The 27,523-nt window shown below is 23.9% G+C and overlaps 9 protein-coding genes across 9 annotated transcripts; 5 read left to right on the top strand and 4 right to left on the bottom strand.

Annotated features, from left to right (window-relative positions):
• Positions 1-1,675: 1,675 nt before the first annotated feature.
• On the top strand, positions 1,676-3,602 carry DICPUDRAFT_149103 (cyclin; the record flags this gene model as incomplete). The annotated part of the gene is made up of 5 exons (XM_003285213.1): positions 1,676-2,180; positions 2,582-2,696; positions 2,765-2,987; positions 3,051-3,360; positions 3,451-3,602. 5 exons carry the CDS (start codon positions 1,676-1,678, stop codon positions 3,600-3,602), a joined length of 1,305 nt encoding a protein of 434 aa, XP_003285261.1.
• A 722-nt stretch (positions 3,603-4,324) lies between these two features.
• Positions 4,325-5,902, top strand: DICPUDRAFT_76180 (uncharacterized protein; the record flags this gene model as incomplete). The annotated part of the gene is made up of 6 exons (XM_003285212.1): positions 4,325-4,439; positions 4,507-4,557; positions 4,642-4,727; positions 4,792-5,191; positions 5,266-5,682; positions 5,745-5,902. 6 exons carry the CDS (start codon positions 4,325-4,327, stop codon positions 5,900-5,902), a joined length of 1,227 nt encoding a protein of 408 aa, XP_003285260.1.
• A 369-nt stretch (positions 5,903-6,271) lies between these two features.
• Positions 6,272-7,812, top strand: DICPUDRAFT_76179 (uncharacterized protein; the record flags this gene model as incomplete). The annotated part of the gene is made up of 5 exons (XM_003285211.1): positions 6,272-6,372; positions 6,442-6,503; positions 6,572-6,657; positions 6,737-7,568; positions 7,676-7,812. The coding sequence occupies 5 exons, from the start codon at positions 6,272-6,274 to the stop codon at positions 7,810-7,812; spliced, it is 1,218 nt and encodes a 405-aa protein (XP_003285259.1).
• Positions 7,813-8,687: 875 nt separating this feature from the next.
• Positions 8,688-9,802, top strand: DICPUDRAFT_76178 (uncharacterized protein; the record flags this gene model as incomplete). The annotated part of the gene is made up of 2 exons (XM_003285210.1): positions 8,688-9,558; positions 9,642-9,802. The coding sequence occupies 2 exons, from the start codon at positions 8,688-8,690 to the stop codon at positions 9,800-9,802; spliced, it is 1,032 nt and encodes a 343-aa protein (XP_003285258.1).
• Positions 9,803-10,474: 672 nt separating this feature from the next.
• DICPUDRAFT_149098 (uncharacterized protein) lies at positions 10,475-12,804 on the bottom strand (the record flags this gene model as incomplete). The annotated part of the gene is made up of 2 exons (XM_003285190.1): positions 10,475-12,357; positions 12,426-12,804. 2 exons carry the CDS (start codon positions 12,802-12,804, stop codon positions 10,475-10,477), a joined length of 2,262 nt encoding a protein of 753 aa, XP_003285238.1.
• A 2,555-nt stretch (positions 12,805-15,359) lies between these two features.
• On the top strand, positions 15,360-16,461 carry DICPUDRAFT_86619 (uncharacterized protein; the record flags this gene model as incomplete). The annotated part of the gene is made up of 4 exons (XM_003285209.1): positions 15,360-15,495; positions 15,572-15,834; positions 15,908-16,348; positions 16,429-16,461. 4 exons carry the CDS (start codon positions 15,360-15,362, stop codon positions 16,459-16,461), a joined length of 873 nt encoding a protein of 290 aa, XP_003285257.1.
• An 807-nt stretch (positions 16,462-17,268) lies between these two features.
• On the bottom strand, positions 17,269-19,293 carry DICPUDRAFT_76175 (uncharacterized protein; the record flags this gene model as incomplete). The annotated part of the gene is made up of 2 exons (XM_003285189.1): positions 17,269-18,603; positions 18,736-19,293. 2 exons carry the CDS (start codon positions 19,291-19,293, stop codon positions 17,269-17,271), a joined length of 1,893 nt encoding a protein of 630 aa, XP_003285237.1.
• A 1,612-nt stretch (positions 19,294-20,905) lies between these two features.
• DICPUDRAFT_86618 (uncharacterized protein) lies at positions 20,906-24,186 on the bottom strand (the record flags this gene model as incomplete). The annotated part of the gene is made up of 5 exons (XM_003285188.1): positions 20,906-21,082; positions 21,153-21,176; positions 21,257-22,750; positions 22,834-23,703; positions 23,743-24,186. 5 exons carry the CDS (start codon positions 24,184-24,186, stop codon positions 20,906-20,908), a joined length of 3,009 nt encoding a protein of 1,002 aa, XP_003285236.1.
• Positions 24,187-24,719: 533 nt separating this feature from the next.
• DICPUDRAFT_76173 (uncharacterized protein) lies at positions 24,720-27,336 on the bottom strand (the record flags this gene model as incomplete). The annotated part of the gene is made up of 1 exon (XM_003285187.1): positions 24,720-27,336. A coding segment is annotated over one exon (2,616 nt), but the record flags the coding sequence as incomplete, so codon positions are not given.
• Between the last annotated feature and the right edge of the window lie 187 nt (positions 27,337-27,523).

Below are 27,523 nucleotides of genomic sequence, written 5' to 3'. Positions count from 1 at the left end.
ACACTTGTCAAATAGTTTTATTAGATATAATTATAACTGTAATATTCATTTAATTCTAAAATGCATATGAATACATTACATTATATTAAAAGTTAACCAAATCTCTTGGAAGAGATTCATACCCAAAAAATATATTCAGAGCGGGAATCGAACCCACGACCTAATCCGTGTTAAGGATTCGTGATAACCAACTACACCATCCGAACATATGATATTTGATTTAAAAAATCGAGTTATTTTTTTTATTGAATATTATTTTTAAAAATATGTTGATTAAAGACAAATATCACGACTTTCAATACATTCCATTATTTTCAAAACTTTTTATAATATCATTTTAAAAACTTTAAAAAAAATTTAAAATATACCTTTAATGGATTACCAAAATAATCATTCAACTATTTAGGTAATCCAATTAAGTTTTCTATTTACCTTTTTGAGAAAAAACTAATATTTTACACTAATTTTGCTATCACTCCAAAGATTAATAAAGATTTGGAGGTTTTAAAAAAAATCCAAATTTATATTGATATTTTATTAAAATTCACAAAAACTATTTTTAATTATATTTTTATAAAAGAAGTAATTTTTGATATTCCTTAAATTGAGTTGTTAAAATAAAAAACTCCTCCTTTGAATTTATTAATAGTTATTTAAAAAAAAACAAAAACAATGATTTAATTAATTCATTTTTAAAAAAGATATTTTTTAAATTTTAAATAATATTATTTTATTTGTGCGAATAATAAACTAGTAAGAAATTATACATATATATATTTATCTTTGATTTTGAGCGCTATATATAACGCTCTTTAATTACAAACTGTGAAGATTAATTAATATTAATTAATATTAATTTAATTTATAATTATTTTGTTTCTTTTTATTTTCTGTAATGCTTATTAATAAAAAACCATATTATTTGAAATGACTATTTTTAAAAAAATTAAAAAAAATAATTTAAAAATATGATGTGGGGGTTAAAAATAGTTTGTACATTTTTATATAACTATTAAAATTATTTAAATAAAAACAATTGGTTAAATTATTTTAAAAGACCTATTTGGTACATATGAATAAAAACTCAACTAATAAAAAAAAAACAATAATTAATTAATTGTTATTATTAAGATTATTTTTATTTTTTTTATATATATTTTTATTGTGTGGTTATTGTGTGTTTTATTTTTTATTTTTTTATTTTAGAAATAATCTAAACTAAAGATATGATGGCTCTATATATATACTATATATACTATAAATTTAATATTTATATTTTAAATATATTAAATTTAAATAAAAAAAATTTAAAAATAAAAAATTAATTTAAAAAATTAAATTTTTTTTTAAATTAAATCTATTAACTGTAGAGATAATTTAGATTTCTTTATGTCGTTACAAGTGGTTATTTACCTAAGATTAAAAAAACAATAATTAAATAATTATTAATAATATACTAAATTTGGCTTTAAAATAAAGTGGTTTACTTTTTTTTTTTTAATATAAATTGAAACCCAAAAAAAAAAAAAAAAATATATCAAATTAAACAAAATAAATAAATAAAAATAATAAAATAAAAAGAAAATAAACTCTTTTTTTAAAATTCACTTTCATCCCCAATAATTAAAAGTTTACAGTTTACATAACAAACACAATTTATATATATAAATAAAAAATGATGATGTTAAAATATACTTCAATTTTATTATTATTAATCAACATTATTAAAGCTGAAGAATATGTTTTATGTGATGATGGAAATCCATGCACATCCGATTTTTTCGATCAAATTAGTGGTACTTGCCAACATATGTTCAATCAATGGTCTGGATGTGAAAATCCAATGCAACAACAACAACAACCTCAATGCTCCGAAAATACTTGCAATAGATTTAAAAGTAACAAATGTAAAACATTTACAAATTGTAACATGGGACAATGTATGTTTAGAGATGTAGATTGCAATGACTACAATATTTTTAGTATTGATCGTTGTGATCCAGAATTTGGTTGCCACTATACCCCATCAACTTCAACAAGATCTTGTTCACATGACTATGATTGTGGTGACAATATGCAATGTACTCGTGATACCTGTGTTAATGGAAAATGCGTAAATAAAATAAGTTGTGGATTTGATCAATTATGCAATAGATATGGTAATTGTGAATCCATCCCACGTATTTCAAATAAATAAAAAAAAAATAATTGAAAAAAAAAAAAAAAATTGAACTAGTTTAAACTTTTTTTTTATTCAAAGTTTTGTTTGTTTTTTTTTTTTGGGCTATGTCCTTGTCCAAATCAAAAAAAATTCTTTGATTGGTTCAAAGAAATTATTTAAAAAAAAAAAAAAAAAAACCAAAAAAAAAAAAAAAAAAAAAAGAACAAAAAAAAAAGATAATTAAAATCCAAATTTAATCATGTTTTAATTTACTAAAATAAAATTAATCATATCTTAAAAAAAATAAAAAATAAAAAATAAAAAAATTTTAAAATTTTAAAATTTTTTTTTTTTAATTTTTTCATTTCATTTATTTATATTTATTGGGTTTTTGTGTGATGATAAATTTATATTTTTCAGAGGAAGAAATTGAAGACTCACCATCAAGAAAAGATGGTATCTCTGAAGAGATAGAAGATAATTTAAGAAGATATGGAACACAATGTATTCAAGAAGCTGGTATATTATTGAAATTGTATTGTATTGACGATAAATATTATTAAAATTGATTAAAATATTAATTTTATAACATTCTATTTTTAGGTCAATTTCAACTATTGGTACAGGTCAAGTTATATTTCAAAGATTTTATACAAGAAAGTCATTTAAAGAATATGATGTTAAAACCCTATCAATGGGTTCATTATTTGTAGCAACTAAATTTATAGGGCCAATAAGACATATTAGAGACATTCTAAATGTTTTTAATCATATTTGGAGGAAAAAAGAAGGCTTACCAATTGAGTATATAGATACAACTAAACAAGTAGGTGTTATAATAATAATAATATAAGTTGAAATCTTTTATTAATTTCATTTAATATTCTAGGGCTATTGGGATTTAAAAGGTGATGTTATAGGAGGAGAATTTGATATTTTAAAAGAATTTGGATTTTTAGTATATGTCGATTTACCTCATAAATACATTTTAAACTATATGAAACTTTTAGACAAAAGTAAAGAGTTGGCACAGAAATCTTGGAATTATATAAACGATTCAATGAAAACAACAATAGCCATTCAATATAGACCTGAAGCTATTGCAGCTGCATCAATATTTTTAGCATCAAGAGTTTTAAAAACTAATTTACCTGAAGAACCACATCCATGGTGGGAATTATTTGAAACTACTAAAGAAGGTAAAAAAAAAAAACGTCATAATTATTTAATAAAATATTATTACTAATATTTCATTTTATCTTTTTTTTTTTCCATTAAATTATTATTAGAAATTGAAGTTATTTCATATGAAATGTACAGTTTATATTCAAAAAAATCCGCTTATTTTATAGATGTTTTTAATCCAACCCAACCATCCAATTTATCTTCACCACAATCGACATCAAACACCACAACAACTACCACTACGACATCCTCTTAACAGTTAATCAGTCCTATAATAATAAAAAAGGGAAAAAAAAAAAAACCAATAAAATATATTTGTAAATATCAACTGTCATTTTTTTTTTATTTTATTTTATTTGAATATAATAATAATAAAATAATAGGAATAAAAAATAATGTAAATCACCATTCTTGAACACGATTTAAAATGAAAACATAAAAACATCATATGGTTATTATAATAAAATATTATTACAATAGCGACATCATAAATACATTCATTTTTTTTCTTAAATTTAAAAAAATAATTTCGTTGAATGGAAAAAAAAAAAATAAAAAAAATGGACAAATAAAAAAAATAATAAAAAAAAATAAAAATTTTCACCAAAGTGGTGTGAATGCTAATAATAACACACAACGCATTACAACAACACCCTAAAAAATGATTGATTTCGAGAAAAATAAGAAGTTTATTCAAAAAAAAAGATTTGAAAAAAAATCAATATTGGAGAATACTGTTCTTTTATTTTTTTTTTTTTTTTTTTATTTTTATTTTTTTTTTTTTTTTTTAAAAAAATATCAAATTATTTTTTTTTTAATTTTTAAATTTTTTTGATTGATTAAAATTAATATGTTATAATTTAATACCCCTTTTATTTTTTAATTTTTATTAACATGTATTTTTAGTAAAAAAAAAGAACGTTAATTTAAAAAAAAAATATATTGCAAATAATAAAATCATCGTATATACCCATAAAAATGGAAAATAATAGTTATCCATATGATGAATTATTAGTAAATAAAGATGTAGATAGCGATTATTGTTGCCCATTGTGCACATTACTATTATCAGTTAATTTACAATGCCGAGAAGGTAGGTTTCTTGTTTACTTTAATTTTTATTTTTATTTTTTTTAATTTTACTAATTTTTTTTTATTAGGCCATGTATTTTGTGTATCATGCTGGAATAAACAATTAGAAAATAAAAAAGGTATTTATTTTATATGATATAGAATTGTTTTTATTATTATTATTTTATTTATATCAAAATTTATATTTTAAAAAAATCAATTAGAATGTGTTATGTGTAGATGCGAAGTTAAGTCAATCGCCTGTTTAAGCAAAAATAGATTCTTAGAAAAAGAAATTAGAAAATTAAATGTATTTATAAATAATCATCATCAAAGTTTAATTATAATTTTTATTAATTTTATTTATTTTAAAGATTTATTGTCCAAATCGATTTTTAAAAGATAAAGATTGTAATGATTGTTTAATCGAAGATGAAAATGGATGTAAATCAATAATAACGATCGATCAAATAGATAGTCATTTAAAGAGTTGTTTATATAACTATGTAAATTGTAGTAATCCAGGATGTGGTGAAGAGCATAGAGCCAACACAGTTGGTGAACATGAAAAAGTATGTAAATATCAAATAGTATCCTGTTTACTTTGCAACGATAATAATATACAAAGAAAAGATTTAAAATATCATTACGATTGCATTTGTTCCAAAACCAAAACCCATTGTAAATGTTGCTCAACTTTAATTGAACGAGGTCAGTTACCACAGCACATGGCTGAGGAATGTGGGAATGTTTTAATACCCTGTCGTTATAAAGGTAATTATATAATATAAACATATCATATTTATTCATTTCAATCTTATACTAATATGGTTTTTTTGTAATTTTAGATGGAGGATGTGATAAATATATACCCAGATGCGAATTAAGTAAGCATTTAATAGAAGAGGATAATCATCATAAATATATATTAAATATAATAGAGCAACATAAGAGTCGAATGGATCAATTGGCTTCAAGTATCAATTCAATGAAATTAAATTTTGAAAATCAGAATCGATATTCAGGCAAATGGATCATTTCAAATTGGAGCGAAAAATTGCAACAGTTCCCAGCTAAAAAATTTTTACCCCTCAGTTTTAATTTATCACCCATGAAACCATTTTCAATAAGATTATATCCAAATGGCACAAATGCAATGTGGGGAAATATAACTATTAGTTTAGTCAAAGAGTTTATAATAGAATCAAAAATTAAATTCTCATTCGAAATTGAAAACGTGGATCTCTCAAAATCTGAAGAACAAGGTATGTAAATTTATTTATTTTACATCAAAACATAAAGTATAGTTCTAATTATTTTTATTTAGTTAAAGTAGATACATTTAAATGTTTAAATGATTCGTGGTCGCTACAATTTTTTGGGACCTATGATTCAAATAATGGCTTTATTCGAGATAACTCAATAACTATTAATTTCACTATAATAGTTGAAAAATGTTATGAAAATTGCTTTATAACCGAATAAAAATAATTATAATAATAATAATAAAATAATAATAATAATAATAATAATAATAATAATAATAATAATAATAATAATAATAATAATAATAATAATAGTTTTAAAAATATATAATTTATTTATCTGTGTAAAAAATTCATATCATTTTTTTTCAATATTTTTTTTTTTTTTAAAATTAATCAATAAATTTTTTTAAGTTTTCTGACCCAATTTTTTAAAAATCTTTTTTATAAATTTCCAAAAATTAAGTTTTTTTTTTTTTTATAATTTTTTTTTTGTGCCCTCAAAATTTTTTCATTAATTTTTTTCCCTCAAATAATAAACAAATAAATATATATAAATAAAATAACAAATATTTAAATAAATAAATAAATGACAGAATCTATAGATTTGGATAAATTGTTGGTTGGTAGAATGCCTGAAATGTATAAATGTCTTCAATGTAAATGTTTATTAAAGAGACCACTCCAATGGTAAATAGTTTATTATTTATAAATAAAAAAAAAAAAAAAAAAAAAAAAATTAATATTTTAAATTTTCAGTAAAAATGGACATGTTTGTTGTGAATCTGATTGGCGAATAATGTTTAATAAAAATAAAAAAGGTATTTTTTCAATTCATCATTTACATTGATATATATTAAAATATTAATAAAATTTTTTATCTCTTAAGAATGTCACGAATGCAGGGTTGCTATTAGTGGAGTTGATGCATTAGCAAGGAATATTTATTTAGAAGAGGGGCTTGGAAAATTAAAGGTATTATTAAAATTACTTGTATTATATTAAATAGAATAAAATGGTAGAAAAAATATTAATCATTCTCTTTTTTAAAAAGATATATTGTCCAAACTCATTCATTAATTTACAAAGAGAGGCAGAAGATGGTGGTTGTGAAGAAACTATTACAATTGGTTCAATAGAGACCCATTTAAATATTTGTTTATTTACAGAAATCAATTGCGCCAATAGTTCGAATTGTGGTAAAATTAGAAGAGGTGAAATGGGGACACATATCGAACAATGCCAATATGAAATAAAAAAATGTGAATGTAATCATTCTTTTATAAGAAAAGATATGGAAGAACATAAAGCAAAAATTTGCCCAGAAACCTTAATCGAGTGTGAATATTGCAATATGAAATTTAAAAGAATTGATTTAGGGGACCATATTGATGAAGATTGTCCAAAAAAAGAAATTAGTTGCCCATATTCAAAGTACTCGTGTGAATTTAAAACAAATAGAGGAGAAATGCAAAACCATTTAGATCATTATGATCATTTGGTATTGGTTAAGAATAGATGCGATTATCTAGAGAGTCTCCTTAAAGGTTTAGAATCTACCGTTTTGACCTTAAAGCAACATTCAGAAAGTAATTTAAATATCTTAAAGAATCAAATTAAAGATATTAATGAACAAAATAAATACTCATCAAAATGGATTATCCATAATTGGAGTGACAAGGTTAAAAAGTATCAAAAAGGTCAGTGTTTAGCTTCACCAGTTTTCAATATTTCTCAAACAAAGAAATTCAACATAAGAGTTTACCCAAACGGTGAAAAGGAAAACAAATTAACAATTTCTTTGTGCAAGCAATTTGATTCAAAATGTAAAGTCAACTACCGATTTGAAGTTATAAATTTTGATTATTCACAATCAATTTTTCAAGGTATATATATTTCTTTAAACACACCTTTTTTATAAAAGATATGTTACTAACTGTATTTGCTATTAATAATTAAAACTTATCAGAGGAAACTTTTATATTTGCTAAAGGAACAAATGTCTATTATAGTAATATTATTTATGAAGATTGGAATAACACAAAAGGTTTTCTTATCGACAATACCCTCACCATTGGTTTTAATATTAAAATTGAAAAGCTTTATGGGGACTATATGACAACTGCTTAGACTGTCTACTATTCGATATCTTTTTTTTTAATAAAGAAAATAAAAAAAATAAAATTTAAATGATAATAATTTTTTAAAACAATCATCGTTACAATTCAGTTTATCTATTTTTAAAATTTAAAAGAAGTGATATTTCACAAGGTACATTGTGGTGCAAATTACAGTTAGTAGTATCTAAACAAATTAAATTTAAGGAGGAGACTCATTTGTAATTTTTTGTTTATAAACTTAAAAAAATTTATTGATGGCTATTAAAAATTTTGCTCAAACTTGACCAGCTTATAATAATCATCAATAAATTTTTTAAGTTTTTTTTGACCCAATTTTTTAAAAATCTTTTTTATTAATTTTTGAATAAATTTTTTTTTATTAATTATTTTTGTGCCCTCAAAATTTTTTCATTAATTTTTTTCCCTCAAACAATAAACAAATAAATAAATAAAATAAAAGTTAATATATAAATGACAGAATCTATAGATTTAGAAAAATTGTTGGTTAACATAATTCCTGAAAAGTGTAAATGTCCTCAATGTAAATGTTTATTAAAGAGACCACTCCAATGGTAAATAGTTTATTATTTATAAAAAAAAAAAAAAAAAAAATTAATATTTTAAATTTTCAGTAAAAATGGACATGTTTGTTGTGAATCTGATTGGGGTTTCATGATTAGTGAAAATGAACTAAAAGGTATTTTTCAATTCTTTACTTAAATAAATATTTATCAAAATATTAATAAAAATTTTTTATCTCTTAAGAATGTCACATATGTGGGGTTCCTATTAGTGGAGCATTAGAAAGGAATATTTCAATAGAAAAAAATCTTGCAAAATTAATGGTATTGTTAAAATTACTTCTATTATATTAAATAGAATAAAATGGTAGAAAAAATATTAATCATTCTTTTTTTTAAAAAGATATATTGTCCAAACTCATTTATTAATTCACAAAGAGGGGCAAAAGATGGTGGTTGTGAAGAAACTATTACAATTGATTCAATAGAGACCCATTTAAATATTTGTTTATTTACAGAAATCAATTGTGTCAATAGTTCGAATTGTGGTAAATTTAGAAGAGGTGAAATGGGGACACATATCGAACAATGCCAATATGAAATAAAAAAATGTGAATGTAATCATTCTTTTATAGGAAAAGATATGGAAGAACATAAAGCAAAAATTTGCCCAGAAACCTTAATCGAGTGTGAATATTGCAATATGAAATTTAAAAGAATTGATTTAGGGGACCATATTGATGAAGATTGTCCAAAAAAAGAAATTAGTTGCCCATATTCAAAGTACTCGTGTGAATTTAAAACAAATAGAGGAGAAATGCAAAACCATTTAGATCATTATGATCATTTGGTATTGGTTAAGAATAGATGCGATTATTTAGAAATTTTCCTTAAAGGTTTAGAATCTACCATTTTGACCATAAATCAACATTCAGAAAGTAATTTAAATATTTTCAAGAATCAAATTAAAGATATTAATGAACAAAATAAATACTCATCAAAATGGATTATCCATAATTGGAGTGACAAGGTTAAAAAGTATCAAAAAGGTCAATGTTTAACTTCGCCAGTTTTCACTATATCTCAAACAAAGAAATTCAACATAAGAGTTTACCCAAACGGTGAAAAGGAAAACAAATTAACAATTTCTTTGTGCAAGCAATTTGATTCAAAATGTAAAGTCAACTACCGCTTTGAAGTTATAAATTTTGATTTTTCACAATCAATTTTTCAAGGTATATATATTTCTTAAAACACACCTTTTTTATAAAAGATATGTTACTAACTGTATTTATTATTAATAATTAAAACTTATCAGAGAAAACTTTTACATTTGCTATAGGAACAAATGTCTATAATAGTAATATTATTTATGAAGATTGGAATAACACAAAAGGTTTTCTTATCGACAATACCCTCACCATTGGTTTTAATATTAAAATTGAAAAGCTTTATGGGGACTATATGACAACTGCTTAGACTGTCTACTATTCGATATCTTTTTTTTAATAAAAAAAATAAAAAAAAAATAAAATTTAAATGATTATAATTTTTTAAAACAATCATCATTACAATTCAGTTTATCTATTTTTAATATTGTGGTGCTAATTACAGTTAGTTCAGCTGTATTATCCAAACAAAGTAAATTAAAGGAGGAGTTTCTTGAGTGCAATTACCTTTTTTAAATTGATTTCAATTATACTAGAAGGGAACCTTATTATTTCAAAAAAGTACACTTAACAAACTTTGAAGAACGAAACTATAGTATAAATAACTAGCAGGTAGTTTGCTTTACAAATTGAACAAAGTGATTCTAGGAAAATTATCGTTATCCTCTTTTTTCCCGATTACCTTTAGCGTGTTCAATATGCATTTTTCAAAAAAAAACTATCTCTTTTTCAACTTTTTTTTTTTAAAAAAAATTATTCATTTTTATCCATTTTATAAAATTTTTCATTTTTAAAATTTACCAATAAATCTAAAATAACAATATGTTTTTTTTCCACCCTTTTTATTATTATTTTAACAATTTTTTTTCTATTTTTTTAAACATTTTATTTTTTATTTTTTTTAATTTTTTTGTAATTATTATGATCGTTTTTTAATTTTTAAATTTTATAAATTAAACATAATATAAGATTAAAAAAAATATTATAAATATTTATTTAACCAATTTGAAATATTTATCCATTGATCTAACTTTGCCTCAATAGATTCTAAAGCATGGCCGTTTGATGGATACATTAAACATTTAACAATTTGATCTCTCTCCTTTAGGGAGTTGTATAGTAACAAGCCTTGGGTTTTTGGTGGGACTCTTAGATCGTTTTCTCCTAATAAAAGCAATACAGGTATATTGATATCTTGAATGTATTTGATTGGAGATAGGTTTTTCATTATTTCAATTTCTTTTATTGTTGGAGCTGTATTGTATGACTTTTTATTTTCATCAATTGAAATACCACACTTGAACATTGACCAATCTGGTATATCTGTAACCATTGCCTGTGCTGCTTGGTCTATGACTGGGTTTCTTAATATTACCGTTTTAATATTTGCAAAGCCTGGTAACGCTGCTAAAATGGCACCTATCGATCCTCCATGACTTCCTCCTATTGCACATAGTTTATCTGGGTCGATTCCTTCTGGGTCAACTTTTTCACAGCTATATGATAAAGCTTGAATACAATCATCCACATCCATTTGGGAAATTTGTCCTACTAAACTGTTTAAAAAGTCTCTTCCAAAACCTGTGGATCCACGATAGTTTGGTATTATTATATTATAACCTAATGACACCAAATATGCAAAACTAAACGAATACTCTAAATCGACGCTCATTTGAAAACCTCCATGGATGAAAATAATAGTTGGTTTCTTTCCTTTACTTGTATTCTTTAAATAAATCATTTCAAATGATTTTAGTGATTGGGCGTTTAATAGTGTTGGTACATTGTGAATTGAATATTTAAAGCTTGAAAACATATTGGCATGTTGATCACTTTGCTTAGGTTTATAAACTACTAGATGTTTGGTTATTTCTAATCCTTCTTCGTTGAATTTTAAAACATTGATAGATGGAGGTTGGTTAGGCGATGAAATTCGACATAGTGCAATTTTCTTCAATGAGTTGACTTGATATACAAAGTAATTACAAGGAGTTTCTTTAGAGTCTATAATACCATTGGTATTTATTATGTGGATTTGTTTGGTATCAATATTGAATGATAATAATTTTCTAATTGATCTTACTGAATCTGAGAACACTATAGTATTGTTATTTATGAATGGTGATAATGGTAAACTTGAACAATAGATGCCTGGAAATTCATCATTGAAATTTCTATATATAAAGAGTGTTTCCACAATGGTCTTTTTTTGCTCTACTCTTTTGTCCCATGGAATTCTAAATATTTTGCTACAGGAATTATGATTATAAATAACTTCATCAAAACCAAGAAATACTAAATTATTTCCATCAGGAGAGAATCTTGGCGATCGATAACTACCCAGTTCTTTGATTAAATTTTCAATTATGAGTGGGGACGGTGTAATTATTAGGGATGATTGTTGTTCTTTCTGTTGCTGTTGCTGTTGCTGTTGATTTTCTTTTATTAACTGGTTTTTATTGTTTTTATATAAATTAAAATCGATATGGTACAAAGAGCTTTTACGATTAAAACATAATCTTAAACCAAATTTTCTTTTATCAATTTCCCATCCCACAAATATAATTCCACATCCACATGGTGTCCATATTGGTTGCCCAGGTGTAATTTTGTCATTTGGAAATGTTTCTAATGGAAAAACAGTTTCATTCTTTATATCTATGATAAATAGTGTAGGATTATAAACATTTGAATAAGTTTCACCCCAACTTTCTCTATATAAGTATTGGTCTCCTATTGATGTGTTATTTAAATCGATTCCAGAATCTTTATTAAAAAAACCAAGGTTGTTATTATTTTTATTTAATTCACCAACAAATACTATATAATCTTCACTTGGTGACCATGATAAATTCCCAAACCAATCTTTATAGAAAACAAATATAAGTATATTTTGTTATGGTTAATTAATACTAAAAAACAAAGATATTTACCATCTATTAATATTCTTTTAATTTGATTATTTGATTTAAATGATGAAATTATTGTTTGATCATTATCAAGAATATCAAATATATATTCATTAGGTGTTGTTTCTTTAATGGTTATTTGTTTTCTAAATGAAGGTGAAACAGAGTTAAGTAAAGTAGAAGCTTCCTTTAAAAATGGAGTTGACCATATACTGTCATTTTCTAATATTACTTTATCTAAATTATATAATTTATTTTTTTTATTTTTAATATCAGTTTGTGAGAGTGTAATTGAAATTGATATATTATTACTATTAATATTGATATTGGTAAAAGATGAATTTACTATTGTTGGTATTGAAATTATATCTTTAAAGTATTGAATATTTTTTTTATCACACATTCTGTTTTGTTTTTAAATTATAAAAAATAAAAAAATTGAAGTGTTTTTATTTTTTTATCACACATTCTGTTTTTTAATTAAAAAAATAAAAAATTAAAATAAAAAAAATATTTTTACAATAAATTAATTTTTTAATATATTTATTTTTTAATTTGTGACCAAGCCATCAGTATTTTTATTTTTTGTTTTCAGTATATGTCTTATACTTGTATGAGCTTTATCACACTGCATACGTCTGTAATGAACAAGGATCATTACCAAATAATCAAAAACCATTAATAATAATTAAAAATTATTTTTGTTTATAATAATAATAAATAAATAAAAAAAAATATAGTGCAGATTTTTAATATAAAAAAAAATTTTAAATGCGAAAAAAATAAAAATTTCCAATTTAAAAATTTCAAAAAAAAATAAAAAAATTTTTTTTTTAAACCAACCATAATAAATAAAAAAAATAAAAAACTTTTTTTTTTTTTCGCATTTTATAAAACAATTTAATTTACATTTTATTTTTTTAATTATTTGATCTTCGTACCTTACAATTTTTTTTATAGCCAGATATCAATATATCCTTGCTTGCAGGACATGTAGGAGTCAAATTATTCAGCATAATTAAAATTTAACAAAGTTACGGAAAAAACCGAAAAATTTACAAAAGTTTATGATTTTAGAAGAAACAAATATCAAAAGGGTATTGAAATTGGTAATTAAAGATAGTTATGCAAAGACAATTCATAAATGGAAACTAATGCAAGAATTTTAAAAAAAAAAAAGTGAAGATAACAAAAGCTTACTTTATAAAGCTGCCCAAAATGTCACCCGGAAGATGAAGACTAATAAAAAATATTTGCGCATGCTGGGAATCGAACCCAGTTCGCATCCGTGGCAGGGATGCATCATACCACTAGACCACATGCGCTATTTTATGAAAGTTGAAAAATTATGCCTCCCCGAGTTTAATTAGGAAAAAAAACTTGAGAATCACACATATACATGGGAAAGAGAGTTAAAAGCTACAGAACATATCGATGAATTAAAAACAAAAATTATAAAATATTTTGGTAAAAAAAAGTGCATTTATTTTATAAATTTTATAATGTTTTTTAAAAATAAAAATGAAAATATAAAAAGATTTTTATTATTTTAAGAAAAAATGATTATTAATATTATTCAGAATGAAAAAAAAAAAAAAAGAAAAACCAAAGATTAAAAAACATTGTAAAACCTAGTGTTGATGTAATCTAGTTATTTTTTGGGTCTATTTAAAGATCTAATTTAAAAATATTATAATTTTTAAATTGGTGGTGATGAACGAAAAAATAAAAACAACAATGATTGGTATTATTAATTTTTTATTAAATAAAAATTTGATTTATTAAAGTTTTTTTTTTTGAAATATAATATTCATTTTATTAAAGAGAATATAAAACATCAACTCAAGTGAAAAATAGCACCATAATATTAGACTTATCAATATGGTTTTTGAAAGAAATAAAAATATTATAATGAAAATTTTTTTAAATGAATATGATTACGATAATTGGTAAAAATATTATAATGATAATTTTTAAATGAATATACTAACGATAATTGGTAAAAACCGAGAATAACGATAACTTTGGTAAAATAATAAGTCATATATGAAAAATTTAATGTACAAATTAAAAAGTTTTGTACATAAAGTAGGACTACAACGTAATAATTAGGTCTTATGAATGGAAAAATTGTCTTTACCTGCTTTATTTTTTCTTATTATTTCTTCATTGTATTAAATTGACTTCTATAAGGTACCTATTATCCACTATTATACATGTCATAATTTCAATCAATTAGTTGGTAGAATTTGATTAATTATTCTTATATTTAATTTGTATAATTTTTTTTTATTTAAAATGAATAAACAAAAGAGATTGGTTTTTTTTTTTTATAAAATATATAATAGTTTTTCTAATAAAAAATAAGGATTAAAATATTTTTAAATAAAATACGATTAAAATTAAAATTATTTAATAGGGGTTAAAAATTGTTTATATATTTTCTAATATTTAATAAAAAATGAATGAATAAAAAAAATAAAGTGTATTTTTATTTAATTTTTTTTTCTTTGTACATTTAAGATACTAATAATATCTTTTTTTGTATATTGTTTTATCAAAAAGCTTTTTCTTTTAAAAACCTTTTAATTCCTTAATGAAGCATCCTGGGTATTTATTTCCCACCCGATTTAAATAGATGTAAAAAATTGCTTTTAATATTTATTATTGATACAATCATGATTATAAATGATGTAATTTAAAAAAAAAAAAAATATAACCCATTTATTGTAATATTTCGATGCAATAATTAGTTATTAAAAAAATTTAAAAAAAGAATGATTCTATAAAAAAATTAAAAAAAAAAAAAACAACAAATGATTTGTTTTTTTAGTTTTAAAAAAAAAAATTAAAAAAAAATTAAAAAAAAAATTAAAAAAAAAAAACTATTTAAATAAAATTTTTTTAATTTTTTTTATTATTTCAAACAAAAACAATTATATTATTATTATTACAAAAATGACACAAAAAGATCAAAAAGTATTTTATATTACCGGTGCATCCAAAGGTTTTGGATTAATTTTAGTTAATCAATTACTTGAAAGAGGTTTTAATGTCGCTGCAACATCAAGAAATAAGGAACAATTAGTTAACGGTAAATAATTTGTTTTTTTTTTTTTTATACTTTATAATATTACCTTTGGCTTACTAAATAATTATATTTAAATTAGTAATCAATAATAAATTAGTTACAGAAGAAAACTTTTTACCATTACAAGTAGATCTTACATCAGATGAATCAGTTAAAAAATCAATCGAAGATACAATTTCTAAATTCACTCGTATTGATGTAATTATAAATAATGCTGGATATGGACAATTTGGTACAATCGAGGAATTAACAGATAAGGAAGTAAGGGATAACTTTGAATGTAATTTATTTGGTGTCATTTCAGTAGTTCGTAATGCTCTTCCACATTTACGTACTAATAAAGTAAATATTCAAAAAATATATACATACTTACAAAATAATAAAAGTATTAAATATTAATATTTATTCTTAATAGTTCTTTGCCAATGGCCCAAGAATTATTAATATAAGCAGTATCGCAGGTTTTACTGGCTCATTCCCAGGATGTAGTATTTACTCATCAACAAAGTTTGCTTTGGAAGGTTTAACCGAGGGTCTTGGTGCAGATTTAAAGGAGTTTGGTATTCACGTTTCATCAGTAAAACCAGGTTATTTTAGAACATCTTTCTTAGAAAAAGATTCAATGGCAGGACCAGCAAACCCAATCAAAGAATATACTGCAGTAAGACATGTTCAAGAAATGCACCAAGGTCAAATTAATGGTAATCAATCTGGCGATCCAGAAAAAGGTTGCAAAGTTATTATTGACCATGCTTTATCTGAAAACCCATCAACACATCTTTTTTTAGGCCCAGATTCCATGAAATATGCCCAATCTAAAATAGAATCAATTCAAAACGATATTAAAACAAACCATGTAAGTATTTTAATTCAATTTTTAATTTACAATAACCCTCTATTAATAATATATTAACTTTATTTTTTAAAAATTTTTAGGAAGTTGCTTCTTCAACTGACTTTTCTCAATAAAATAAATAAAATTTTTTTATAATTATAATTTTTCTTGGAGGTATTCTCAGGAATAAATTATAATTATTCTCATAATAAATAATCTTTTCAATTATGTTTTTATAGATTCTAATTTTAAAAAATTAGAATTTTTTTTAGATTACTTTTTTATTTTTAATTAAAGATTTTGGTGTTCACTTTACTCGGCAAGATAATCTATATCATCCAAATTGGGTAATTTTAATCACGAATTTTTTACTTTTTTCTTCAATTAGATTTTAACAAAGGTTACACTAAATATGACTTTAATTATATAAAGGTTTAAAAAATCAAAAATATGAGGTTTGAATTTTTATTTTTAATTCATCGATAAGGTTCTGTTGCTTTTAAATCTCTTTCCCATGCAGCTCAGATCGACTTAATCCACGAGTACACTTTTTTGTTAACTAAACTGGAGGAGGCACATTTTTTAAACTTCCATAAAATAGCGCATGTGGTCTAGTGGTATGATGCATCCCTGCCACGGATGCGAACTGGGTTCGATTCCCAGCATGCGCAAATACACAATATATGTCTCCATCTTCCTGGAGATAAATTCAAGTTTGTAAGTAATTGTAATGTATCCATCTGCATTACACAATAAAACAATTTGTGACTTCAACCGCTGTGGGTCCGTTTACTAATACATAAAAACATCCCAACTTATATGCACTCTTTTTTTTTATTTAAAACTTTTAAAAAAAAAAAATTTCGCATTACCCACTTAAATATAAAACACACCAAATCAAAATAATTAAAAAAATAAAAAAAATTTTATCTTTATTAATATTATAAACTTAGATTTATTTTTTTATATTTTTTCAATTTACTATCAAATAGTAATAAATCTATTCTATTATCAAAACTATTTAAAATTTGTTTTTGAAGATTTTGGATATATAATTGAAATTTATTTGTTATAATAGAGCTACAATAACTATTGTTTTCATCCAATTGGGAGATGGGTTGGTTGTTGAAAATTTGATCATCATTATCTTGATCATTAAAAAACCTTGTAAATGATATTTTTATTTGCTGTAATGTTGATTTATGATAATGAACTAATAAATCTATTACTGAAGTGTCAAAAGAAAAATAATGGCTATGAATGGAGGGGTCGTTGATTATATATGTAAACTTGGTGATTTTTGAATTGCAATGTATTAAAATATAATCTATTAGGTTTTTATTTACACCCTTCAAAAATCTGTTTTGGAAACAACCAACTGAATGATTAATTAATTTTATTCTTGAAACTTTGGATAGGCTTTGGCTTGAGGGATAGATATTATGATTAATTGATAAATTTGATTTATTTTTAAAGCTATAAATATCATTCTGTGATTCTATTGTTAGTTTTTCAATATTATTTAAAACATTATTAATTTTGCTATAGGGTGTAACTTTAATTATATGGTGATAGTTTGTTGTGATTGGCATTTGATTATGGACAAATAAAGAGTATTTGGGATGAAATGAAACCTGGTCTATTATACTGAAATAATGAAAAACCAAACCTTTAATTTGTATTATACATGATGGAATAACTTTGAAGAACCCCCAGCAAACTAGAGCTAAAGACTTTACATCGAAAAATAAACTACTTAGATTTGATTTTTCAAAATGGAATTTAAATATTGTTTTTAAGATAATATTATTTAATTTTCTACTAAAGCTATTTGTTTTATTTTTATTATTATTTAAGTTGATATTAATATCAATATTGTTATTCTTATTATTACTATTGTTTTGGTAGTAGTTATTGAAATTATAGGTTCTATTATTTTTATTTAAAATATAGATGTTAAATTTATTGTAACTATTATAGTTTTTTATATTATTTGCGCTGGTATAGCAATTAATATCTTTGTTGTACTTTTCTATTATTTTATTATTACTAATATTATTATCATAATCATGGTTATTATAATCTTTTAATAAATTTTTGCAAATTTCAACATCATTGTATTCTGTAATAATTTCTTTAAAAACTTGAATGAGCTTATATTGCGAAGAGTTTCTTATAACGACATGTTGTAAACAAGAAATAAAATACTTTGATTTAACCAATATTGAAAGTCTTGAATGTAACTGATATTTTTTAATTGTAAATATTTTATATAACTATTTAAAAAAAAAGTTTAATTAGAATTTTTTATTTTTTATTTTTTATTTTTTATTTTTTATTTTTTATTTTTTATTTTTTATTTTTTATTTTTTATTTTTTATTTTTTATTTTTTTATTTTTATTCCTACATTGTCTGATAAAAAAAATGAATTTAAATAATTATGTTCTGAATCATCTATTCTACCATCCTTTTCTAAAACTATAGATAAATATTTCAAAGTGTAGGCTACATATTCACTTTTATCTGAAAATACCTGAACTACAATATTTGCACATTCTTTTCCATTGTATTTATCTTTGTAAGAATCGAAAACTTTGTTTTGATGAAATAAAAACCATTCAAAAATTACAAATAATCTAATAAAAGGATTGTTTGACTCTATATTGTTGATTAATAGGTCAATAATCTCTTGATAAGGTACCAGTTCGAAACAATATTCTTTATACCCCAGTTTTTGAAAAAATTCTATTGTAAAATGTTCAATTCTATTTATAACATTCTTTTCTATAAAATCTATAATTCTATTTCTATTTTCTAAATATTTGAAGTCATACTCTTTTGGTTTAGTACTAATCCTTTTAAATCTTTTGTTTTTAATTGTCATTTTTTTTTTATTATCAATTGCTTTATATTCTAAAAATAAATCGTCAATAATTTCTTTATATGATTTTTTGTTATAATTCATTTTTATTTAATGATACTATTTAACTAGTATTAATATTAATAATGTTTAAAATAAAATAATAAATTAAATAATGAAAGTAATAATAAAATTTAAATATTTTAATTACAAAAAAAAATAAAAATAAAAATAAAAATAAAAATAAAAATAAAAAAATAAAAAATTTAACCCGTTATGTTTTAAATATGAGATTTAAACACCCTAAAGTTTAAACCCCACCAATTTTATTTTGTATTTTATTAAAAAAAATAACAATTTTTTGTTATTTTTTAATGATACTTTATAAGATTTTTTGTTTTATGCAAAAGAAACATGCATATGTGTTGTTAAAAAAAAAAAAAAAATGTTTTTATTTTTGTTCTGGTGTTATTTATAGTTTTTGTATTTTGATTATTTTATAATAATTATGATTTTAATTGAAAGAAATATTATATAAATAAAACTATTCAATCTGCACTATTAGAAATGATTATCTGTCAAAAATTGGTTTTTTTTTTTTAAAACTATATGATATTATTTTGATTAAATATTTGGTCCATTCATAAAATAAGAAAACAATTAAAAATACACGAAAACAATTCAAGTTATTGAAAAAAAAAAAGATAAAAATAATCTCTTTATCCAAACAAAAATAAAACAAAAAAAAAAAAAATATAATAACTGAATTCTAACAAATAATAAATTTTTTAAAAATAGATAAGAAGATTTTAAATTAAACCATTATTATTTTAGTATTATATCATTGCTACAATGGTTAAACATAAATTCTTTTGGGTTTTCTTTTTTTTTTTTTCCCCAAAGATTATTGTTATAGCATTATTATATTAAATGATTTTTATAAATTATTATTTTAAATTATTTTAAATTATTATTTTAAAGAATTTTTTATCTATTACTTTAGATTTATATCTTTGATTTTGTTGTATTATTCATCCAAAAAACAAAATGATTAGTTTATAAACAAAAATAAATTATTTATAAAATTTTATTTTATATTAAAAATAAAGTTTTAAAAAAGATAATAAAATAATTATTTTCTGGTATTTATTTTCTATGTAACAGTTATTTTTTTGTGGTTTATTTTTTTTTTTTTTTTTTTTTTTTTTCCAACCAAATTTTTGATGGTTTTTAAATGGAGGGAAAGGTTTTTAAAAGCTTGGGTGGAATATTCCTTTTTTGGATGGATTACCAAATTATTGGGTTTTTTATTTTTAAAGTTTTTTTTTGGTTTTTAAGTAAAAATTACCGGAAAGGGTTTTTAAAAGATTTACCAATAAAATTTAAAAAAAGACAAAATATAAATTTTTGGTTTTATAACAATAAGAAAATAATATTATTAAATAAAAAAAGGTGAGTTATCATAAAAATTATAAATATGATTGCCCACAAACAAAATAAACAATATAAATACTATTATATTATTATATTATTATTATTATTATTATTATTATTATTATTATTATTATTATTATTATTATTATTATTATTATTATTTAATATATTATTATTTTTATTATTATTTATAATAGGGGATGATATTAACAAAGATGTGCAAAATAAAGAAAGTATAAACAAAATTTATGATAATAAAAGTGATAGTGAAAAAATATAAATATTAATGTCTATTTCTCTTATTATCATTTTGGTGATGAGTACCATGAGTGGTATGTGTATTGAATTGATTATTATACATCCCTGTATTATTATCATAAGCTCTTTTTTGACCAACTTGTTGAGTATCTGCACCTGGTTGTTGTTGTTGGAATTGAGCATAGTATGCATTTAAATCTTGCTATAATTTTTAAAAAAAAAAAAATTAGTAAAATAAAAATAAAAGAAAAAAAAGATACAATATTTCTTACTTGTGAATAATGAGGATAAGCATGCTAAAAATATAAAAATAAAATAACAATTAATATTATTATTATTATAAACTAATATAGAACATTTTGAGTAAGGTACTTACAGAATTTTGTGAATAATAATGAGCCCAAGCTTGTTGTTCTGGTGTATAATATTGCCAATTTGCATATGCATTTGTTTGACTTGTAGCATTAGCAGCAGTTGGAGTATTTTGAGTTGCTGGTGTAGCAGTTGGATTTTGTTTATTAGGAACACCCATTTGATTATAATACTGAGCTGCAGTTTGTTGTTGTTGTTGTTGATATTGTTGGTACTGTTGATATTGTTGATGTTGTTGATATTGTTGTGGCTGTTGTGTTTGTGGTGGTTGTTGGGATTGATGGGGTTGATGGGATTGATGATGCTGTGGTTGGGGTGGTTGATGGTGGTGATGATGTTGGTGTTGGGCAGCGGCAGCGGCAGCAGCAGCTTGTTGCTGTTGTTGTTTAAGAATAGCTTGTTGTTGAGCCTCTTGTTGCTTTCTTTGTTTTTCTTTTTCAGCAGCTTGTTGTTGTTGTTGTTGTTGTTTTAAAGCCAGTTGTTTTTCTTTTTGGACTCTAAGTAAAGCATTTTGTTGAGAATTTATTTTTTCTTGCATTTTTTGTATAGTATCTTGATATTGGTTGATTTGTTGTTGTTGTTGCTTCAATGTATTTTGTTGATTGAAATTTTGAGCAATATTGCTTTGATTTACAGGAGACATAATTGGATTTAAATTACTATTTGGACCACCACGGTTATTGGCGTTGGGAGGAACAAGTGAATGATTCATATGTGGTGGATAATTACTGGCACCAACACCAAATCCACCCGATCTTTGATCATTGTAATGAGCTGGTGGGAAACCTGGATGATTTGGGACCATTGAAATTGGTGGAATATTTGGATAGCCACCATAAGCACTGGTTGGGTGATGTGGATGGTGATGGTGTGGTGGTGGTACACCATGATGACCATGTAAACCACCTCTTCCTGATGCGCCGCCTCTACCTGGAAGGCCTCCTCTACCCGATATACCACCTCTTCCTGGTGCACCGCCTCTACTTGAAATACCACCTCTAGTTGGTGCACTACCTCTGTTTGATTGGACACCTTTATGTTCATTTCTAGATTGTGCTTGTGGTTTGATCAAAATATGGCCTGCTTTGGCTGGATTTGCAAAGTTTACTCTAATTTTATAACCACGAAGATCTTTATCGTTCATTAAACGTTGAGCTTTTTCAGCCTCATCAACGGTTGTGTAATCAATAAATGCAAAACCTCTTTGTTGGCCATATTGATTTGGAACTACATTACAATCCTTAATTTTACCAAATGGACTAAATAATTTCTTTAAAATTGGAATATCGGCAAATGATCTTGGTAAACGATCAACAAATATGGTCTTTGAATGTAATGATTCTAAACTATTACAATTTTCAGCCCAATCCACTCTAATTGTACGACGATTAAATGAAAATGATCCCAATGATGTTTTAGCTGAATTTGCTTGAAGTTTAGTTCTATAATCAATAAATGCATAGCCTTTATTTTCACCACTTCTTTTACTTTTCATTATCTAAAATTTAAAATATAATGTTAATAATTTAAAATTTTACTTTGGTGGTATGATATATATGAAATTAAATATAATTTACTTACAATAATTCTATCGACATCTCCATATTTTTCAAATATTTTCTTTAGTTGCTCTTTTGTAATTTCAAAACCTAGATTACCAACAAATAAAAGTGAATCGGCAAGTGGTATTTCAGTTATAGTTAATGTACAGTTTTTAAGTTTGGTACCGCTAAGCTTTTCTTTTGCCTGTTGATAATTTTCCATTTGAACAATAGCAGAATCTTTTTTTGGGCTTTCATAGGTGAATGTATGAACTTTACCATGTTCAGCCAGAGCATCTTTTAATTCTTTTTCAGTTAATGAATCATTGAGACCAGCTACACGGATTGATGGCTTCTTTTTAAAAGACTCTTCCATATCAGTGATTGCTTGTTGAATTTTATTTTTATCAAGTGAATCCTCCTTCTTTTTTTCTGATGACATTTTTTCATTTACAGCTTTTTCTGCTTCTTGAATGGCTTTATTTACAATATCTGCATCGACATCTGCTGAATTTAAATCTTCTTCATTTTTAATTTTATTCTTTTCATCTCCTTTGGTGAAGGAGTGTGATGTTGTGGTTGTTGCATTTGTATTTGATGAATCTTCATCATCTGAATATTGATTTCCACCTAATAATTCTTTAACTAATTCCTGGTCTTCGGTTGTATTGTTTTCATTGTTGTCGTTGTTCTCTTCATAACTGTCATCGATTTGTTCATCTTGTTCGTTGGATTCCTCCATTTCTTCCTCTTGTTGTTCGGTTTCTTCTTCAGCCGAACCTGCGATAGTATTGTTGGTTTCTTCTTGAATGGTCTCATCTTCACCACCTTCCTCTTCTTCCTCTTCTTCTTCTTCTTCTTCTTCCTCTTCCTCTTCTTCATCATCGTCTTCAAGCTCTTCATCATCTTTCTTTTGTTTTTTTTGTTTCTTTTTTAATTGCTCTTTTACTTTGGCAGCACTCTTTGGACTTTTACCACTCTTTCTCTTTTTAACCTTGGTAGAATTTCCATTCTCTGCTATAGCTGTAGTTGTTGTGGTTGTAGTAGTTGGACTAGAAATTGTATTTGGTGAAGCGATTTGTGGTGGGGGTGTAGTAGTGGTAGTTGTTGCATTTGTAGTAGTAGATGATGCTCCATTTTCACCCTCAGTTTTATTTTCCTCCTCCTCTTCTTCCTCTTCTTCCTCCTCTTCCTCATTTGTCTCTTTTTCATTAAGAACTTCTTTAATCTTTTCTAATCTTTTAATTAATACTTGTTTATTTCCGGTAATTGGTAAACCTCTAGCTGTTAATAATTGTTTTAACTGTGATACTGTTAATCCATTTAAATCATTTGGTATTTCATTTATATTTGAATTGGTGATGGTTGGTGATGTTGCAGTTGCTGAATTCATAATTTTTAAATCTTTTTTTCAAATATTTGAAAAAAAAAATAATATATTTACACACAAATTTTAAAACAAATATTAATATAAATATAAAAATTTATATATAGGGAGTGGAAAAAAAAAAAAAAAAAGTATAAAACCAATTAATTGCCCCTTTTTTTATAATTTACTAAAATAAAAAAAGATATTAAAAAAGATAATTATTATTGTTGTTCTAAAAAAAAATTAATTAAAAAAAATAAAAAAAAAGAAAAAAAAAAAAAATTTAAAAAAATTTAAAAAAAAAATTAAAAAAAAAAAAAAAAAAAAAATTTTTAATTTAAAAAATAAAAAAAAAAATAAAAAAATTAAAAAAAAATTATATGAGTTGTGTTTTATTTGCATACCAGATAAATAAATAAGGGAGAGGGGTTATTTTTAAACAATATGGAATAAAAATAGATAAAAAATAGTAATTTAATTATTAAATGAAAAATGAAAAAAAAAAAAGATTATTTTTTTTTTTGAATGTTTATTACTATAATTGGAAAGTGTGTGGGTTATAAATTAATGCTCCTTCTTTTGATTAATTCCTTTTCAGGTGAATATACAAAAAATCTTTGGGACTTTAATAATGATTCACCAGTTTGTTTAAAGAAACGTTGAGAGTTGTATCTTCTTAATCTTGAGAAAGCACCCAATTGAGGAGAGCTATTGTTATTATCGTGGGATTGTATCCATTCGTGTTGTAGAACTTGTCCAGCTGTTAAACGCTGAGATGGTTCTGGATTCAACATTTGTTTGATTAAATCTTTTGCAGATTCGGAAACGTTATCCCATCCTGGAGAGTCGAATTTTAATTCACTCTTGATGATAAGGCTCATAATTGCCATATTATTTTTTCCTTGAAATGGTGGGTGACCACATAGTAAAATGTATAATATAATACCAGTGGCCCAAATATCGACTGGAAAAGAGTAACCTAAACGTTTGACCATTTCTGGTGCTTGAAATTCTGGTGTGCCGCAAACATCGATCAAAGGCTCAATGGACTCGACATCACCATCAATCATTGAGACATAAGAGGCCAAACCAAAGTCAATAATCTTTAATATAGAACCCATTGAACGATCTCTAAACAATATATTTTCTGGTTTTAAGTCTCTATGTACAATTTTATTTGAGTGTAAAAATCCAACTGCCTGAACAATTTGTTTAATAATTTGTCTTGCATGTTCCTCTGTATAATTGGTTGCTTCGTTTGTGGATGATGGAGGAGGTGGTGGTGGGGGTATTGATGATGAAGATGATGAAGGAGTTACAGTATGATTATGCTCTAATTGATATAATAATTCTCCGCCTTGAAGTAACTCTGTTACAATATAATAATACATTTCAGTTTCAAAATGATCAGCCATTTGAATAATGTGTGGATGGAATGATGATTTTAGTATGTTGACCTCGGTTGCAATTTCCATATTTGTGTGTGCCGCTATCATTTGCACCAATGACTTGTCAATAATCTTCACAGCATATTGCTTTTTATTCTCTTTATGGATACATAAATAAACGTCGCTAAATGTGCCACTACCTAATTTATCTATTAATTGATATTTGTGATTATCTTCTAAATATTTTAATTCAACTGATGATCTCTTTGAGCTAGATTCTGATGGATATGTTGGTTCGCTTGGTGGATAAATATTATAATTACTACTACCTGTAGATTTTTTAAATAAACTATTAAAACTATTACGATTACTATTACTATAATTTGGTGATAAGGTTGAGATCGGTGGTGTTGGAGGATTCATATTACTATTGCTTCTTGAAAAGGATGGTTTAAAATTTTTTGGAGGTAATGGAGGTGGTCTTTTTGGTGCTGCAGCAGCTTGATTATTATTATTATTTACAGTTGCACTATTATTATCTACAAAAAATGGATCTTCTTTTAATTGATCTGTTAATTTATTTATTAAATTATTATCGTGTTCGTATTGGTCGTTGTTATATTCGTAGCTAAAATTATTTTCTTCGTTTTGATTATTATTACTATTATACAAGTCTTCTTCTTTTATTATATTTAAAGTTATACTATTATTATCAATTGGTTTTGGTGATGGTTTTAAAGATTCTGACGAAACTTCTAGAATATTTTTGTTGTGATTTTCTTTTGGTGGTGAAGTTTTACTATTGGATAGTTTTGATGATCTATATAGTGGAGGGGTTGATGATCTACTGATATTTGTTGTTGTTGTGCAACTATCAGTTAGTGATTGTAATGACTCAGTACTTGAATGTTGAGATTGTGGTTGTGGTTGTGATTTTGATTTTTTATCTTTTTTATCTTTTTTATCTTTTTTAGACTCTTTTGTTGTTTCTGTTGTGGAGCTCGATAAAGCTTCAGGTGATGCAGAGGATGAAATTGAAGAAGATCTTTTTCTACTACTTGATAATGCTTTAAGATTTAATGATTTAAATAGTGCGTTACTTGATTTTGACTTTCTACCTTGAATTTTATTAGAATCACTACTAGTCTTTAAATTATTTTGTAAATTATTGCTAGAGTTTGAAGTACTTGATGATGCACTTGAATTTGAATATGAGTGTGTTAAAGAGGATGTAGATGTTGAAGATAAACTGTTTAAACTAGTGTTATTATTATTATTAATGCTAATGTTATTATTACTATTATTACTATTTAATGAGCTATAGCTATTGTTTGGAACTACTGTTATTATATTTCCACTACTATTATGTATATTATGAATTGAAGGAAGAGGTGGTGAAGATGTATTTGATTTTGAGATATTTAATGACCTAGATCTACTTCTTGTAAAAACTCTATTTGTGTTATTATTATTTAATGAATTAAAATTTGTAGATGTTGAGGTGGTAGTGGTGGTGGTTGTTGTTGTTGTTTTAGTTTTGGTTTTAGATGCTGGTGTAAAGTAGCTATTGGTAGAAGCTATTAAATTATTTGTCTCTGTACTTGATATTGATAAAGTTGTTGTATTTTCTTTACTGCTACTACTACCACCACTATTATCTGCTTCTGATAATTTAATTGGCCCTGTTTTATAATTAATTCCTACACCTTGCTCCTGTTGAAATAGAAAATGTATGTTGTGACCGTTGGTTGTATATCTACGAGTTTTTTTAATATTACTATTATTACTGTGTTTAATAAATAAATTAAATAAATAAATAACAATAAAATTTTTTAAAATTTTAAAAAAAATTTTTCATTGTGTGGGTGGTGTTAATATTTTTTTGTGTTTATTATTATTGTTATTTGTATAATTGGTATATTAAATTAATATAAAAAAAAAAAGAGTGTTAGTGCTTTGAAATTTTAATAAAT

Source organism: Dictyostelium purpureum (assembly GCF_000190715.1).
Source record: "Dictyostelium purpureum unplaced genomic scaffold DICPUscaffold_41, whole genome shotgun sequence".
Classification (NCBI taxonomy): Eukaryota; Evosea; class Eumycetozoa; order Dictyosteliales; family Dictyosteliaceae; genus Dictyostelium; species Dictyostelium purpureum.
This window is presented reverse-complemented; position numbering and strand designations above follow the sequence as displayed.